The sequence below is a fragment of the Cervus canadensis genome, chromosome 11, assembly GCF_019320065.1.
Source record: "Cervus canadensis isolate Bull #8, Minnesota chromosome 11, ASM1932006v1, whole genome shotgun sequence".
NCBI lineage: Eukaryota > Metazoa > Chordata > Mammalia > Artiodactyla > Cervidae > Cervus > Cervus canadensis.
This window is the reverse complement of record NC_057396.1, coordinates 33,243,870-33,262,042: the sequence shown is the minus strand read 5'-3', so window position 1 is coordinate 33,262,042 and position 18,173 is coordinate 33,243,870. Positions and strand designations below refer to the sequence as shown.

The following is an 18,173-nucleotide window of genomic DNA, read 5'->3' as shown; positions in this document are numbered from 1 at the left end:
TTCATGCTAAATTTGTAACATTTCCTTCCTCTGAATATTGGTGGTCTTTTCACTGGAAAAGTCCCGCTTCTATGACACTAGGATGGGCTTTAAGCTCAAGAAGACAAAAAAATCTGAGACAGATTTAAATGTATTTCAAATGGAGTTCTACCTATAGAAATGCTCTCAGAAAACATACAAAAGAGAAGGTAACGGATCTTTTAAAGGCATGGTCCAGGACACTCAACTTATAGACTTTTGATTAATTTTCCAATAACCAATGAAACTATCATTAATCACATTTGAAGACACTGAGGCTCAGAGAGGCTACAGAGCTAGTGAGCAATAGAATCAGAATCTGAAGTCCAGCTCAGTCCAAAACACATATTCTTTATCTTCTCTGCATTTTTCTAAAGGTTTCTCTCATTCTTTCTTTAAGCTACCATGATATTCTTCTAAAAATGTAGCTCAGATTAAATGTGCTGCATCCACAAGCACTTTTAATGGCTCACAATTATCTTTAAAGACAAACCTGAACTAACCATGGCAATGATCTGGTTCAGCCTGCCTTCCGATCACGTCAGACATTGGATGAAGCCTGACACATGGATTATTTTACTGAATCTTCGAAACAACTCCTTGTGCTTAGAAACTATGAATTTTCTCATCTTTTACGTGTAGAAACCAGGGCAGTAAAACTGCATATCTTTTGTTCTTATCTACAACCTTAATCAAGTGGATGGGAAAGATAGGAAGGAAGGGAAGATGGTAAGAAGAGACAAGGGGAAGAGGGAGGAAGGGAGGAAATATTTATTAAATGCCTAACACATGTATAACGGAGAATGCAATGTCACCCCACTCCAGTACTCTTGCCTGGAAAATCCCAAGGATGGAGGAGCCTGGTAGGCTGCAGTCCATGGGGTCGCTGCCAGTCAGACACGACTGAGCAACTTCACTTTCACACATTGCAGGAGGAAATGGCAAACCACTCCAGTGTTCTTGCCTGGAGAATCCCAGGGACGGGGGAGCCTCGTGGGCTGCCGTCTATGGGGTCGCGCAGAGTCGGACACGACTGAAGCGACTTAGCAGCATCAGCAGCAGTGACACATATATAAGGTATTTGCTAGGAGACTGAATATTGTATCATTTAATAATCAAGTCCTAACATTTTTACAGTAAAGAAAAGTGAGATTCTGAGATGTAACAACTTAGTAAGCCAGGATCGAACCCTGGTTGCCTTTCTACTACACAAGTCCAACACTGTGCTTTGTAAATAGTAAGTACATAAAGTGAAATGGAACTGGAAAAAAGTGTGTTCAAGGGATAAAGAAGAATGAAGTGTCAGTCACAACACTCAAACGAAGTCAAAGAAAGCTAGGTAAAAATGAATGGATCTAAAAGATAAATGACAAGGTCTGTTAAGAAACAGCCTGCAAAATTACTGTAGCTCTCAAACATTCTTGAGTATGTCTCAAGCTTTTATGAGGACCTGTAAGCAAACACCCATGTTTCGTCTGAGAAACTGCTGTACTTATACAGTAGAAATACTGGGGATCTTGTAACATATTTTTCTTTTTTGTTTGGTTATCAAGATGTTCACAGTCAAGTCTGTGGCCCATCTCTAGCAATTATGTAAATATGCGTGACAAGAATTTTTGTGCACTTACTTTATCCCAGCTTTATCTTTATCTTATTTACCTTATTTTCCTATACTTAACTTTTCTTTCCCACTATCTCCTCCCTATTTAGTTTTTATCTTGTTTTATTATATGTCTTACTGCAAACCACCCAAAATTGTTTTTGCATTAAGATAAGTTATAAACATAAGTAATAGAATTTTACTAACTTTTTGCTCCTTAATTCAGATAGAATAAAACCAGTAATCATATCTAGTTGTATACAATGTTTGATTAGTGAAGGCTATTCTTCAAGTTAAGGGCAATACATTTAAAACATACACTATACATACATACAGTCCATGATCTAGAATAATATGTATTCAAAGTATTCTCCTGGCCATCTCAAAGACCCTTTTAGAGGGTCCACTAGACCAAAACTAGTTTCATAATAATACTAAGGCATTATTTGTCCTTTTCATTCCTATTCTTTCATGACTGTACAATGGAATTTCTCTGAAATTACACAGCCTTGTGATAAAGCAACAGACTGAATGCAGAAGCAGAAATAAGAATCAAGCTGTCTACTATTCAGCCAGACATTAGAGACATTTGCAAAAAGCTAAAACAAAGCCATCTTCCAAGTTTTTATTTTGAAGAATATACTTAGTACTAAAAATGTTATTTACATTAACATCTAATGGGTTTATTGTGATTTTCAAATGAATAAATGTTTTAATTTTTCAGTTTAAATATCATATACGATAAACGTGTGTGTGTACGTGTGTAAAGGAATCCTAGGACCAACAAAATTGAGACTAGCTTATCTAGAAGGATTAAGAGAGTAGATCTAGAATTAAGGGTTAGAAAGTACATAGGAGAGTGGGAGGTTAGGTCTATGAAATCGTTATTATTGGTAAATTTGTTCCAAACTTCCAAAACTTCCAAACAACTCTTTATGCAAAGTTAACTGTGATGTGTCAAATTTTAACCCTTTCACTGGGAGATCCTTTAACTGGACATGACCTTTTGATTTAAAATATTTGTTGTAAACAAAAGTCTTATATTTGCTCCTTTCCCCACTCCATCCCTAAGAAGTATCTTGAACCTTTTATTTATTTATTTATTTATTTTCAATTTCTCCTTTATTTATTTTTTTTTCAGTGGGTTGTGTCATACATTGATATGAATCAGCCATAGAACCTAGATAAATTCTCACCATCCTTTCCATTTAACCTGTAGAGAAGAAAAGAGCCAAACAAGTTTGTTGTTGTTTTTTATGAATTGGGTCTTAAACTAGTAGCTAGGCAACCAATCAAGCAGCCCTGACAACAGAAATAAAAGGAACTTAATGATAACACTCAGCCGGGAGTCTATATCCAGCACTGCTTAGCTGGTCAGTGTTACGGGTTCAAATGTAAAATCTAACACTAATAAAAGTTGCATTTTTTTCCTAATGTATGGCAATTTTGATCTGTGTATGCTGTTTTAGAAAAATACTATCACAACTATAAATATAGTTACTCCTTTCAAAGAAATATGCATGAAGCATATATATCTAGGTAGACTTCTTTATCTCATGATTTTAGCATCACTTCATTAAAATTGATGTTTTAAACTCAGATCTATGTCTTGTTTTCGATTTTAACTAAAATTGCCCTGTCAGTCTCACAGAGCTGTGGGGAACAAATGAGATGACAGAGAGAGGTAATGAAGGAGCAAAGTGATCTAGATCTGGTGTTAGGTCCCTAATCTGCAAAACAAGGACAGGATTATCTATATCTCTGAATTTGGAAAGGTTCTGGAGAGATAACATATGTGATAATATTTCTGAAACAGAACACTAAAAAATGCTTCTTGTTACAATGTTAAAACTAGTGTATAAAATTTTTTTTAAAACCAACTATTGCTCTGCTTTGCAAAAGAGGATGTTATAATTAGAATTTGTCCCCTTCCTGTAAAATCTCTATTATGCCCACAATACTCCTAATTCAAGTTATCAATATTTTGGGAATGAGTTGATATTGGAAAAAGCACAACTGAACATGTTAGTCAACTGCTCATAAAAATTACCATCCTGATTAATCAATGCTATACACTCCTTGAAGAAAACAGAACCTCACTAGTCTGTGTGCTATATAAGAAACTCATTCATTCCAAACACACTTTGCTAAATAATTTGCTCACAGTTCCCTTACACTTATTGTTGTATGGCTACATTGATCATCTGTCTGAACTTATCCTGTCATGCAACAATGAATATCTGAATCAATTGTGTAAATAACAAGGAGCTGTGGCAACTGACAATGTGAAGCGGAAGACATACAGTACGTTTTTCATTTCCAATAAAAGGGGGCAGTATTACATCAGTGTAATACTGACGATGGTTTTGCAAAGTATGGGTATGGAGCAAGAATCTACACTTGTGAATAAATGAACAATTGTGTTTTTTAACAAAAAGGAACAGGTTTACAATGTACCTTAGTGACTGGACTGTTTCTCTAATTACTTGATTGAAAAAATATCATTTTGGCATGAGAAATGCATATAGTTATCGAGAATCAGGTTACGTATTCTCAAAAATTATGGATTGAAATTTTGATTTTCCAGAAATTATTAAAGTATATATTAAATTAGTGGGAACAAAAGTCCCTAGCACACTGATATTATAAAATTTGAACATTATCATGTTGGCTATGAGCAGATCCTATAGCAAATAACTAGAGTATACAAGTTACTTTAAGAATTAAAAAGAAAAAGGCATATCTTGAGTTTGTAAGAAGGTGCCTGTCAGCTTCTAACTACCCTTCTACTCTATCTTAAGAAATTTTGGCTCTACGGAGCAGTAGGTTAATCCCTTCACCTTTGGAGAGTCAAAGAGTGAAAATTTAATAGAATTAACAACAGGTTTGACAACCTGTCTGAGGTCTTACAGTGAAAAAGGACCTAATATTAACAGAGCATCTCTTATGTCAGATATGTGCTCTACATATATTTTCCCTCAAAACAAGCCTTCAAGGAAAGGATAATTATCTCCTTTTTATAGGTATGTTCATTGAGACCCACAGACGTTAAGTAACTTATTCAAATAACACAGAAAACCACACAGGCTACTTCCAAGATTAATCCTAGAAACAGATTCCAAAGCACATGCTCTTTCCAATACACCATGCACTCTCTAATTCTATTACTGCTTCTGGACTAGCCACCTCTTCTGTTTCTTTGTCTATACCAGCATCATTAAATCTTCTGCTTTCTGACTGATACGTTTCCAGAGCCAGAACCAGTGGACATCATTGTGGGGAAGAATGCCTTATCGAAATAGAAGGTGAAACATATACCAAAGCAGGGGGCTCAATGCCTTTCTGCTTCACTGTTTTTGTTATTTTTACCCTGTCTTATTCCATTAAAGGTTTTAGATTGCAAATGTAAAAAATACTTTGGTAAGCAATAGCTTAAATATCTTATAGAAAATAAGTAAACAAATCTGGTACTTTTCTGAAAATAGAAATATCATTGATGAAGAACTAGGCAAGCTGAGATTTAATTCCTGCTCTGACACAAATTCCCTATGTGACCAAGCATAAATCATATACTTTCTTTAGGTCTCAGTCTTCCTGTCTGTGAATAGAAGGTATTGAACCAGATCAAATGTTATGTTCCCTCCAGTTCTTTTACTCTATAGTTTTAACCCCACCAATATACTTCAGAGGCAGACAAAGTGTGATAATAGTGTTCATGGTAGCTCATTTTGACATGCGATGAGGTCAAGAATTTTTCTTAAGAGATTCTCAGAAGATGAAGGGAACAGCAGTTCAGGCCACATGTGTATAGATGTGCAATCGGCCTATTTAGGGTAACTCTGAATCAATCTACTGGCTCCTCAAGGTTATTAAGATAACAAAAATAACCAGATATCTAAGTTACATCATACCTATGTAGGAATGTACTCTAACCAATCAACGAGTCAGCATTCAAACACTAGGGAAGTCAGAAAAGTTACAAAACGCACTTTTTAACACTAAGAAGGCCCACCCTACCTTGCCTCTCTTCTAGCCAGATGTCCTTAGCTTAGCTCTAAGGACATTTAGAAGTAGCCTATTTAGAATTCTGCAGTGTATTGTCATGACTAAAATACTGTCTATCTGAGAAATGTCAAAACAAGGAAATTTAGTAAGTTCACCTATAATATGATCAAATTGCCCTGGCACTGTCGTAGGTTGTTCTTGCTGCAGAAAGTTAAAACCAGGGAAGAAACTTAGACTTCTGCTGGCAAGACATTCATGATCCACGCACAGCAGCTATTTTGAAATGATGGAGCATGAAAGCTCCTAAGGCGCCGTTACAGTCTATTGTCCCCACAATCTATATATTTAACAGACCCTAAATATCTTGTGACACAGTCAACCAGAACAACTCCATTGGTGCCGTTCTGGTTGATCAAGTTAACAATGTTTCATTTCAAAGTGTCAATATAGGAGTTTACCCAGTAAAGTGAAATATATCATAGGTCAACATGTATTCATATGGACGTATACGTAATTCTGTATGTATTATAAGGGTTTCCCAGATGGCTCAGTGGTGAAGAATCTGGCAACTCATTCCAGTATTTGCCTGGAAAATTCCATGGACAGAGGAGCCTGGTGGTCTACAGTCCATGGGGTCGCAAAGAGTCAGACAGGACTGAGCAACTAACACTTATTTTCAGGGCTTCCCTGGTGTCTCAGCAGTTAAAGAATCTGCCTGCAATGCAGGAGACTGAGGTTTGATCCCTGGTTGGGAAGATGCCCTGGAGAAGGAAATGGAAACCCACTCCACTATTCTTTCCTGGGAAATCCCATGGACAGAGGACCCTGGTGGGCTACAGTCTATGGGGTAACAAAAGAGCCAGATATGACTTAGAGACTAAACAACAAAAACAACAAACCCCTGTATCTGTGAAGTAAATGTTCCCCTCAGTTATGAAATACACAAAACATGTTCTATATACCTCTAATGTTAGTAAATATCACAAAAACAACTCTACGAAGGAAACTGTGATGTACTGCCCAGATTCCCCTTCAGGACTGATTTGTTTCCTCACCTGTAGGGAATGTTTTGCTCACCCTCAGCTGTTGGCCCTCTTCAGTATCGCCTCAACTAGAGTCACACCTCACCCAAGGTTAAGTCCCTTTCCCAGGGCAGCCCTCATCTAATGACTGGTTCACACAAATGTATGAAAGCTCACTCCTTCCATCCAACTTGAGACAATTCTGAATGGACATGGCAGCCTCAAAGCTTCATATGAGGTTGGCTAAGGCCCTGGATGAGACTGCATCACAGTCTGATTCTGCTTTCATCCTTTCCCTTCCACCGGTGGCAATCAGAAAGAGGACCCCCTACCCCCATAAACCTGCTTGCTGATCTCCATCTCAGGCTTCCCCGGTGGCTCATCAGTAAAGAATTCACCTGTGATGCAGAAGACGCAGGAGACCCGGGTTCAATCCCTGGGTGGGGAAGATCCCCTGGAGGAGGGCCCGGCAACCCAGTCCAGTATTTTTGCCTGGAGAATCCCCAAGGACAGAGAAGCCTGGCAGGTTCCAGTCCATAGGGTCACAAAGAGTCAGATACAACTGAAGTGACTGAGCATGTACGAGCACACAGTCTTCATCTCACAGTCTGCTTCTCAGGGAACTCAAATCTGTGACACGCTCATTTTTAAACAATGTCCAGATATGAGTGTGATGAGGTATGCTTTATAAATTACAAGGTGTTGTGATAGAAATACTGAGCAATTCTCTAAAACTGTACTATGGTTTACAAGAATAAAGTCATAAATCTAATTTATGAATCTTTACATTTAAGGAAATTGAGATAATTCCAAAGATGACAATTTTAAAGAGCATTAAAGTGAATTTGTCACAATCTATTTTACTAATCTGATTGTACATTATGTATTTATCTTGTTTGATTTCAGAAGAAAATGTGATTCTCAGAAGAGAAAGTAGTATTGTGTGAAACCTCATAAAATTAAGATAGATATTTTGATTATAAGAGAGCCAAGTCTACCATCACAAGAGTCCTTTAATATCGTTCTTAATTTACTCTTCTGCAGGTAATGAACCTAACAAGAATAGATACTGCGTCTAGAAACTAGACAAAGCCAGTGCTTAGTTGCTCAGCCGTGTCCAACTCTTTGAGACCGCATGGACTTTAGCCCACCAGGCTCCTCTGTCCATGGGGATTCTCCAGGCAAGAATGCTGCAGTGGGTTGTCATGCCCTCCTCCAGGGGATCTTCCCAACCCAGGGATCGAACCCAGGTTCTCCTGCATTGCAGGCAGATTCTTTACCGTCTGAGCCACCAGGGAAGCCAGACAAAGCCTACACATCCACAAATATACATTCAAAACAGTGACACTATTTGCAAGAGAGATAATGTAAAGGAGAGCTTATGAACACAACAGCCTTGAATATAATGGACTTTCTCAGCAACCCGAATTCAACCCCTAAAAGGTCATCTACTGAGACAACAACTCCCTTCAACTGGGAAACCAGGGTTTTCTAATTCTGTAGAAGCCATTTTGCCACTTAACTCCAGGAGTTCAATTACATTGTGTGACATATTTTAGGACAAGTTGAGATTTATTATTTTTTAATCTTAACCTAATTTCTCATCTCTCTCTGGTGGCTTCCAACATAAAATAAGGTGTTATTATTTCAGAGCCTCAGACTTTTTTCCTCCATATGAGTTAAGAAAAGTCAATGAGAAATACTTAAAATTAACCCAGAATATTTGAAGTTAGTAGAGTCTTAAGCTTGAACTTGAATCGATGATATAAATTCAACAATATAGGGTCACTGTGTCAGACAAACAAAGTCACTGTTGGAAGGAAGGGATGTCCAGTGCCAATTTACTACTTAGGTTTAGTGCAAACATTTCAGGATGTCGCTATTCTAAGCCTACTTAATGAGACAGAGGGGCTTCATTGAAAGGCAGAGTTGCTGTAACAATACTGAATTTATTTCTTATTCCCCCCCCCAACCTAAATGATGTACACACATCTGCTTTAAAGATTCTCTATGTTAATATTCCAAACAAAAATTCTAGTTTTTCATTAGAAATATTTTTCAAAGAAAGATTCTATTCATAACATTAATCAAAGGCAAATGATTCTCTATAATTTAAAAGCAAATGTGATTATTGAAAGGGCTTCCCACGTGGCTTCCCAGTAGTGGGAACCTACCTGCCAATGCAGGAGGCACAGGAGACACAGGTTCAATCCTTGGGGCAGGAAGATCCCCTGGAGGGGGAAATGGTAACCCACTCCAGTATTTTTGCAGGGATAATCCCACAGACAGAGGAGGGCTACAGTTCATGGGGTCACAGAGAGTCGGATACAACTGAGCTTGACTAAGCACACACACATGTCATTATTTAAATAACATGGTTTTTTGTGGAATAAAATTTCTGAAATGTATTAATTCTAAATATATTTATTTAGTCCAGTGATATTTCAAGTAGGGGTAATTTTGTCCTCCCTTCCCCAATAGGGGACATTTAGCAATGTCTAGAGATGTTTCTGGTTGTCACAAAAGGAGGGGTGCTACTGGCATCTAAAGAGTAGAGGCCAGAATTAGCCACCCACGACAAAGAATTCTCCAGCCAAAAATGTCAATAACGCTGAGGCTGAGGTACCACGATCTAACTTAATAAATCTGAAGTTTCCATAGCTTTGTGTATCAACTCAGTTAGGAAAGAGTTTAACTATGTAAGTTTGTCAACATGCCATCATCTGAAACATCTAACTCTGCTTTCTTCTGCTGACCCTTCCATCATTGTTATGAGGAACTCATATCTGTGGCAAAATAGCTCATTTGTTCTATATATTCAAAGATCACCCAAAATTTAGCCTGAAAGGTATGGTAAACATAGGAAAGTACCCACTCTGTATCTGAGGCTTTGCTAGGCATATTCATATATATTTTATTCTATTGTAACCCAGTTTACTACCCTCACATTACAGATGAAGAACTTGAGATTCAGAGAAGTTATTTCAACTTACCAAATATCACACAGCTGGCAAGTGACAACTCAGTGCCTACCACTCCAAGTGAGAATATATATGTTTAAATTCATTAATACTTTCCCGCATATGCAAAGAAAACTTCTGAATCACCAACGGTAGTTAATGTGTTGAGAAGGGTAATTAGCTTTTGATCATACAACTGTATTATTAGAAATTTTGGTAACCATATATCACTTTCATTTGAAAACCAATACATTTTAAAAGAAATAAATCATTGACATCATTCTCATACTAATTTTAGGATTCACCCTTGACAAAATTGTAAAGTAGGAGATGTTCTCTGCTGCATGTAATTTCCTACTCAGTAGCCCTATGTCTCCTGAGAAACATGTATGCAGGTCAAGAAGCAACAGTTAGAACCAGACATGCAACTGGTTCAAAATTGGGAAAGGAGTATGACAAGGCTCCATATTGTCACACTGTTTATTTAACTTATACACAGAGTACGTCATGTAAAACACCAGGCTGGATGAATCACAAGCTGGAATCAAGACTGCTGGGAGAAATATCAACAGCCTCAGATAGGCAGATGATACCACTCTACTGCCAGAAAGTGAAGAGGAACTAAAGAGCCTCTTGATGAGGGTGAAAGAGGAGAGTGAAAAAGCTGACTTAAAATTCAACATTCAAAAAGCTAAGATCACGACATCCAGTCCCATCACTTCATGACAAATAAATGAGGAAAAAGTAGAAGCAGTGACAGATCTTATTTTCTTGGGCTCCAAAATCACTGTAGATGGTGACTGCAGCCATGAAATTAAAAGATGCTTGCTTCTTGGAAGAAAAGCTATGACAAACCTAGACAGTGTATTAAAGAGCAGAAGCAACACTCTGCTGACAAAGGTCCATATAGTCAAAGCTATGATTTTTCCAGTAGTCATGTACAGATGTGAGAGTTGGACCGTGAAGAAGGCTGAGCACTGAAGAATCGATGCCTTTGAACTGTGGTGCTGGAGAAGACTCTTGAGAGTCCCCTGGACGACAAGGAGTTCAAACTAGTCAATCCTAAAAGAGGGCTTCCCTTGTAGCTCAGTTGGTAAAGACTCTGCCTGCAATGCAGGAGACCTGGGTTCAGTTCCTGGGTCAGGAAGATCCCCTAGAGAAGGAAATGGCAACCCATTCCAGTATTCTTGCCTGGAGAATCCCATACAGAGGAGCCTAGCAGGCCACACCCCATGGGGTCACAAGAGTTGGGCATGACTTAGTGACTAAGCTACGATGAATCCTAAAGGAAATCAACCCTGAATTTTCATTGAAAGGACTGATGGTGAAGCTGAAGCTCCAATACTTTGGCCACCTGACGTAAAGGGCTGACTCAGTGGAAAAGACCCTGGTGCTGGGAAAGATCGAGGGCAGGAGGAGAAGGGGGCGAGAGAGGATAAGATTGTTGGATGGCAGCATTAACACAACAGATATGATATAGTGGATATGAGTATAACCAGACATAGAATATAGAGCAGACATAGAGTTTGAGGAACATGGAGATGGAGCAAACTCCAAAATAAGTATGCTCAAACTCCAGGAGATAGTGAAGGAGAGGGAAGCCTGGCATGCTGCAATCTATGGGTTCGCAAAGAGTTGGACACAACTTAGTGACAGAACAACAACAACAACAATCCCTATGCATAGTGGGTCGCAAGTGTATAAAAGTTTATGGCTTATCCAACACCAAAAGGCCCACCATTCCCCCAGATAGTTTCTCTCTTACTTTATGTGAATCTCCTGCTAACAGGATCAATCAAGGTAGGGGAAGGGGAGTTAAGTCATTATTAATTTAATGTATGAAATTAATATATTTATGTAATCTCTTTTTCCATCTGTAGGAAACTGGGTCTTTGCAGATATAATCAACTTAAAGTCACATTGGATTAGGGTGGACCCTAAATTCAATAAGTGATGTTCTTTTTAAGAAGAGGAAGATTTGGAGACATGGGGACATACAGAGAGGGAAGACAGCCATGGGAAGAGGGAGGCAGAAACTGGGGTGATGCAGATAAAGGGTAAGCAACGCCTAGGATCACTAATTCATCAAATAATCAGCATTTTCCACCCATTGTATGACAATAACCTCTCAATTGGTCTGCCTGTTTCCTTTCTTAGTCTCCTGCAGTCTGCTCTCACACATTTGGCAAAAGGACCCTTTTTATATGTAAATCAGATCATGTCAATGCCCTGGACAAAACTAATGTAGGAATTCTCATCAGATTCAGAGTGAAACACACATAGTCCTTCCAAGGCCTACAGGTCTACCACACTCTGCCCCAGGCTATCGCTTCCCTTTAGGTCTCACTGCTCTGCCTTTCCTCAAGTTGCTCTTGCTAAGTTGGCCTCCTTGTTGCTGGTCCTACACTCTAAAGGCCTCTAAGCCTATTATTCCCACTGCCTGGATGCTCTTCATGTGGCCTGCACAGGGCTTCCTTCACTCTCTCTATTACGTGACACCTCCTCAGAGTCCTTACCAGCCTAGCTAAAGGAACAATCCTGTAACTGTATTTCCTTAACTTGCTTCTATTTCTCTCATGGCAATGATTTACCTCCTCACATTACCAACATTATTCATTATGCATTTGTTTATTTTTTCTGCATCTGTGTTCCCCTATCAGAATGTAAGCTCTATGACAACAAGATTTGTCTCATTTGTTCACTGTTGTATCTCCAGTGCCTAGAACAGTGTCTATTACACAATAAGCACTTGAGAAATAATCTGATGAATCAAAAAACTAAATGAATGCATTTTGTAAGTTGCTCTGTTTTCTGTTTTGCTCAGGCTAATAGGAAACAATAAATTCAGTGATGAGTCATAATAATGTATTAGCCTTTATTGTGAGTATATATGCTTTTTAAAAATATTCTGGAAAAAAAAAAAGAAAAAAAAATATTCTGATAGTCTGTAACCTCTTATACCCCCTTATTACAAGATATTTCTAAACCTTTTGGAATGGGACAGAAAAACACCAATGGCAGGGATTTGGGGTGACTTCCAAATCCCTGGTTGGTTGGGTACCTGAGAAGCAACCCACACTAAGAGGGAAAAGGTATATTTGTTAATCAGCAGTAATGCTTAAACATAATGCAAGACAGTCCTCAATCTAGAAACCCAAATCTTTGGCTGCAGGTTGATGCTTTGGAGCCTGGAAAGAGCCAGATAAAAATGAGTCAATGGGTCTAGCAGAGCCAGTGAAGGAGAGAAGCAAGTTTTACCTTTTCATTCCTACAGTTGTTCAGCCCCATATTATTCAGGGTGGACAGTTTCCCATCAACACCATGTGGCTGTTGCTGTTGTTGCTCCCGCTGGATCTGTTCTCGCATCTTCCGAGCCTCCTGAATAGCTTTCATCACTGTATCCTGATCCCCAAACAGGGCAGGAGAGTTGAGACTGGACAGGATATCTGCATACACAGGATGTATTATTAGAGGGTTGTAAGGTTAGATGCTTAAAAAATACAACTACCGTCCACTCCCCTGTAGAACACCACATTCTCTTGAGCAAGGAAGGGACTCATTTGCTATTAAGAAAAATGCAATAGACCACAGAAATCCAGGGTAACTGAGATGTGCTGGGTTTTTGTTTTTAGTTCTTGGAGGATACCCTAGCATTTCCGTTTACCTGGGCTCTGTTAACCTGCTTCCTCACAAATTAAGGTTCCTAGATTCCTATATATGTACACACACACACACACACCCCTTTTCTGGCTATATCTAACAATTAGTGCGAGAGTAGTTGGGATGAAAGTGGTAGGAAGGGGCACAGAGACATCTGTGCAGGCTGTCCATTATATTTAGTGTGCTAATGCAGGAAAGTTGTTTTTGGTGCAGTAAAAAAAAGTCTGTGAGGCTATGCACATCCTTTAGCAATATCTGTATCTGTGTGTTCATACATCCACTGCAGAAAAGAGGGGGCAGGAAGGAATACACCACACTCTCTGTTCCCCAGTCACTGGCTGGTTAATGAAGCATTCCACTCATGCTGCCTCAGTTACTTACCAAGAGAAAGACAACCCATTTCCTACCCACAACCTGGACACCCACTGCTCTCAGTTCCCTGTCTTCTTGATAGTGAGGCTGTGTGTGTGGGAATGGAATTTATATAAGGATGAAGCTTAAAATAAAGTGGAAATATTTTCTTTCATTATATTCCATGCAGCACAGAAGGACAAAATTCAAAATTAAGCTAAATTTCCTCTATATCTTGCATTTTATTGTAGGTTAAAATCAATACTTTAGATTAACTTTTCCAACTTTAGATAAAAAGAAGGCAACTGACTGATAGATTTCAGCTGCTGTGGTAAAGTTTAATGTGATCAGCTTGTGTGTTTCCTGGTATGAGCATTTCATAGCACATTGTGTGTGTGTGTGTGTGTGTGTGTGTGTATCTGTGTGTGTGCACACACTTCACAGATGGGACAGAGAAAACCAGACTATGATCAAGCTCACGTCTATGTGTGTGCAGTACATGTGCTTATGCACTCAAGTTTAGAAAATATTCCCAACGCTATCTATGGAAAAATTTGAGGAAGTTAAACAGCCACTTTTTAGGAAATAGAAAACCTGTATCTTTAGCTCTGAAGCTTTTATGATTAAAAAAGAAAATCCATCCAGTATTGTGTGGACAAGGGTGCTATCATTTCAGCTCATTTCTAGCTCATGATCTAAGGAGTACACTCTGCTAAGATATACACTCCAAAAGAGCAAGGGCCTGTGATACAGTCACTTTTGTCCCTCACTATGCTAAGTACAGAAAACAAATGCTTTCCAAATAAAATTTAGAAGTGGTTTATAGGAGGGCCATTTCAAGATCAAGCCTATTATTTATCCTCATGTTGGCTTTTTCTCCCCTCATTTCACAACTTTCAATAATCCAGTGATCATATTCACATGCTGGGAATGATTCATTTCTCTTTCCCACAGCGATCCCACTGACTTGGAGTGAAAAATCTCTGGGCCCCTAAAAGAGTGTCCTGACTCCAAAAGAGGAGAGACTGCTGGATAGATCCTAATGTCCCCAGTTTCAATGAGGAAGATTTACATCTCCTCATCAGAAGAGTCACTTAAGATTCAGCATTGTTCAGCAAAGATTCCAACTATGAGTTTACAAAAGGAGCACTGAGTTATACGTGAGAAGACCTGGATTTTAGTTTTGACTGCTAATTAATAGCTACATGGCTGTGGATAAGTCATTTTATCTGTAAGACGACAGTTTATTATACAAGAATTACAATAATATGCTACCTAACTCATAAGATGATAGTGAAAAATCAAATGAGATAAGATAGACAAAATGTTTGGTTAAACTGTAAATGGCTACACTTATGCATTATTTTATTTATTGCTGTAAGCAAATCAGGCTATAGGATTAAATAAAACATGGCAAGTAATACAGTAAAGAAATGCTGGTTCTAGTCCCAAATCCCTTTGAACTTCTGTGTCTTTATTGGAAAATTAAGAAACTTATAGAGCATGGTAATAATAATGTTCATATTTATTTGGCTCTCTGCCACTTTCACAATTACTGTTTCATTCCACATGTATTTGTAAATGTGTTGGTATTTGGCAGTCCAGTCTTTTTGGTTGCATGCCTTCTGGGTTCCAGATACAATGTTAGAGACTTTAGACATATATATTTCTGTCTTAATTCTCATACCAACCTATAAGCTAGGAAATAATATTTCCTTTCCAGAGATTAGAAAACTGAGTTCAAAAATATTAAATAATTTTCACAGGGTCACACAGCTAGTAAGTAAAGGCTCTTTCTCAGTTGAAGGCTTCCTGATGCCAGATCCCATTTTTCCCCTATACTTCTCACACCTGGGTATGACTATCCCTAGAGACAATTGGCAGTGTATCAGAGAATGTAAGAAGACAGAGGATCACTATGACATATCTTACTAGATATCAACTTTATTTTATATGATGTCACTTAAGTGTCAGTCATATTTGCTTCAATGCAAAACTGATATGGGATAAGGTATAAAAATCACATTTTATAAAGAAAACATAAAATTTCAAAAAAATTAGGACTTTTGGCAGGCCGCTTTTAGGCCAGGTTCCTTTAGGCCCTTGGAGAGTTCATGGTCACTCTTACTCTGCCTAGAGTCGCTTCAGTGGCAAAGCACTGACTCAACACAGAAATTTCTAAATCTCTGATTGCTGGATCTAACTCATCGTCATTGGGAGAATGCATCCCAACGGGATTTATATTCTAACCTTTCCTGAAGGTTCTAGTCACCCAAGACGCCACACTGGGTTATGTTTTAGTAGAAAAGAATTAACTTTTACATTATTTACTTTCAGTATTTAAATTTTTCTTGGACTAAAGAATACTTTGAAATAAGAATCAGTCATCATTAAATGCATTTTGCTTTCTTTTACCTAATTCATAAGTCTCTTCCTGGTGTTGACCTTTCCATTTACCTAAAGAGGATCCTCTTCCCAAACTTCCTCCAATGGGGCTGGGGATGCTGCTTTTGTTAGGCAGATTGACAGGGCTGGTTTTGCTGGCTGGGAAGAGGCTCTGGGTGGGAGATGTTGGGGACTTTACAGGCTCAACTGTCTTGGGTCGGGATGAGAGATTCAGCGGCTGTGCTGCTGCTTCATCCTACAAGAGTTTAACATAAATAATTATTAAAAAAAAAAAAGACAAATGAAGCACATTATCACTTAGTAAGCCACAGTTATTTTACACCTCAGAGACAATGCCACATTCTCCACAATAATAACAAAAGAAGCTAATTATCTACCTCCTTGAAGATTCATCGGAAGGAAACCTCATTAATTTCCCTGTGTTATGCTTCTATTTACATTAACTGTGTAGTTGGATCATTCTTTTTGCCAAATTAAAATCTGAATTAGCTCACATTACAGCTTAATTTCCTAATGTGTTTTCAGGGATCCAAATTAACCTAGGGCATTTACAAAGAATTATTTAAAATTTCAGCAGCTCTGTAGTGCTTTTGTGTTACTCTCTCTGAAAAGTTCCTGGAACTATAAATGGGCTCTGCCGCTAATTTTTTAATATATATTTTAAATCAAACAATTGCAAGTACTTTAAAAATGGAAACACTGTAAGCCTTCTTCTGCTCTCCTGGGCCCTTGCCCAGGGAGCCGCATGCCACAGCATGGCTTCTATGTGGCTTTCTGGGTGTGGGCACTCTTCATGGTCTATATTCTGGTCTCTATTCATGTTTAAAATTAATTTTTGCAAAGAGCAAACACACATTATAATTATGTTTTACATACCATGCTATATGCAATTTATTTTTCATGTCTAAAGTGATGTCTCTTTATATTCTTTGCTACTTATATTTACAGAATGTCTATTTTAAGATGCCTATTCTGTACTGAGCACAGTATTCAAATATCTGGCATGTAACTCTAGTTTTACCAGGAGCTTGAGAGCTAAGCTCCTTACCTTTATTTTGTTTCATTTATTCTGCCATGTAACACCCTTAACAACACTTCCATCATTCTAGAAATTTAATTGTAATAGGAACATACTCATTTAAATGCTAGGTTTTTAAGATCTGCAGTATTGTGTTTAAAATAAAATTTCCAGCAAATGTTAACTCCTCTTTTGCTTCTGAGGAGGCACAGAGAACTTGCTTTTCTTGTCATTGTTTAAAACACACAGTAGAGCCTGGAAACTGAACTTTCTCCCCTATGGCAAACACATTACTTCTCTGGGACTCAATCTCTTCATCTATAGAAAAGAGGGCCTGATTCTAGCTGATCTCTAAGGTCTCTTCCAGCGCTAATGGTCACTGTTTAAGGGGGAACAAAAAGGGATGCCAGAAAATAGTAATCAGGAGGCAGGATTAGAAAGAGAAAATGAAAATAACATGCATAGAAGAGCCATTAAGACTAACATTGTGCTAGATATTTTCAAGTATATTGGCTCATTTAACTACCAATGAGACTGGGCAGTAGTATTCTACATTTACAAAGAAAGAAGCAGTCAAAGTGATAAAATGACCATCCAAAGCCATACATGGAAGGACAGAATTTGAATTATAGCTTATTAGGCTCCAAATCCCAGGCACTTTTTTTCTTTACTGAATTATCGGATAAAATAAGTCATTTGATAGTGTCGTGATACCCTAGCTTTATTTTGTTGTTTTGTTTGTTTGTTTGTCTTGGTAGGAAATAAGTAATCTGGCACATCTATGGTGCAATGTACTTTATCTCTATCTAGATATATGATAGGTTCTCAGGAAACATAGTTGCATCCCTCACAAATGGTGCTTAATTAAAGTTTGACTGCCTTTGCTCTGAAATCAAAGGAATATTTAGACTAGTTAGTTCCTTTATTCATTTCTCAATAACAGTGATTTCTAAGTTAGGTATTTAGTTGGTTTTCTCCACATTTCTTTTACTTCACCAAGTTTCTTGTGATCCCTTAGTTCAGAGTCTTCTTCAAATTTAGAAAATTTTCAGCCATTATTTTTCAAAATATATTTTCTGTCCCTTCCTTCTCCTTCTGGGGCTCTATTTGTACACATTAGGCCATTTGATGTT

General features: G+C 38.1%; 1 protein-coding gene across 30 annotated transcripts in view; it reads right to left on the bottom strand.

Annotated features, from left to right (window-relative positions):
• Nucleotides 1–18,173, bottom strand: part of SOX6 (SRY-box transcription factor 6) — a 672,686-nt gene that overhangs the window by 69,066 nt on the left and 585,447 nt on the right. For 24 of the 30 annotated variants that reach the window (XM_043481411.1, XM_043481400.1, XM_043481420.1 and 21 more), the window contains 2 exons: nucleotides 16,032–16,257; nucleotides 12,864–13,051 (listed from right to left, as the gene is read on the bottom strand). In XM_043481411.1, the coding sequence (XP_043337346.1) occupies nucleotides 12,864–13,051; nucleotides 16,032–16,257 (414 nt within the window). The remainder of the gene's footprint in view (nucleotides 1–12,863; nucleotides 13,052–16,031; nucleotides 16,258–18,173) is intronic. The other 6 variants (XM_043481398.1, XM_043481422.1, XM_043481399.1 and 3 more) reach the window with 1 other exon arrangement.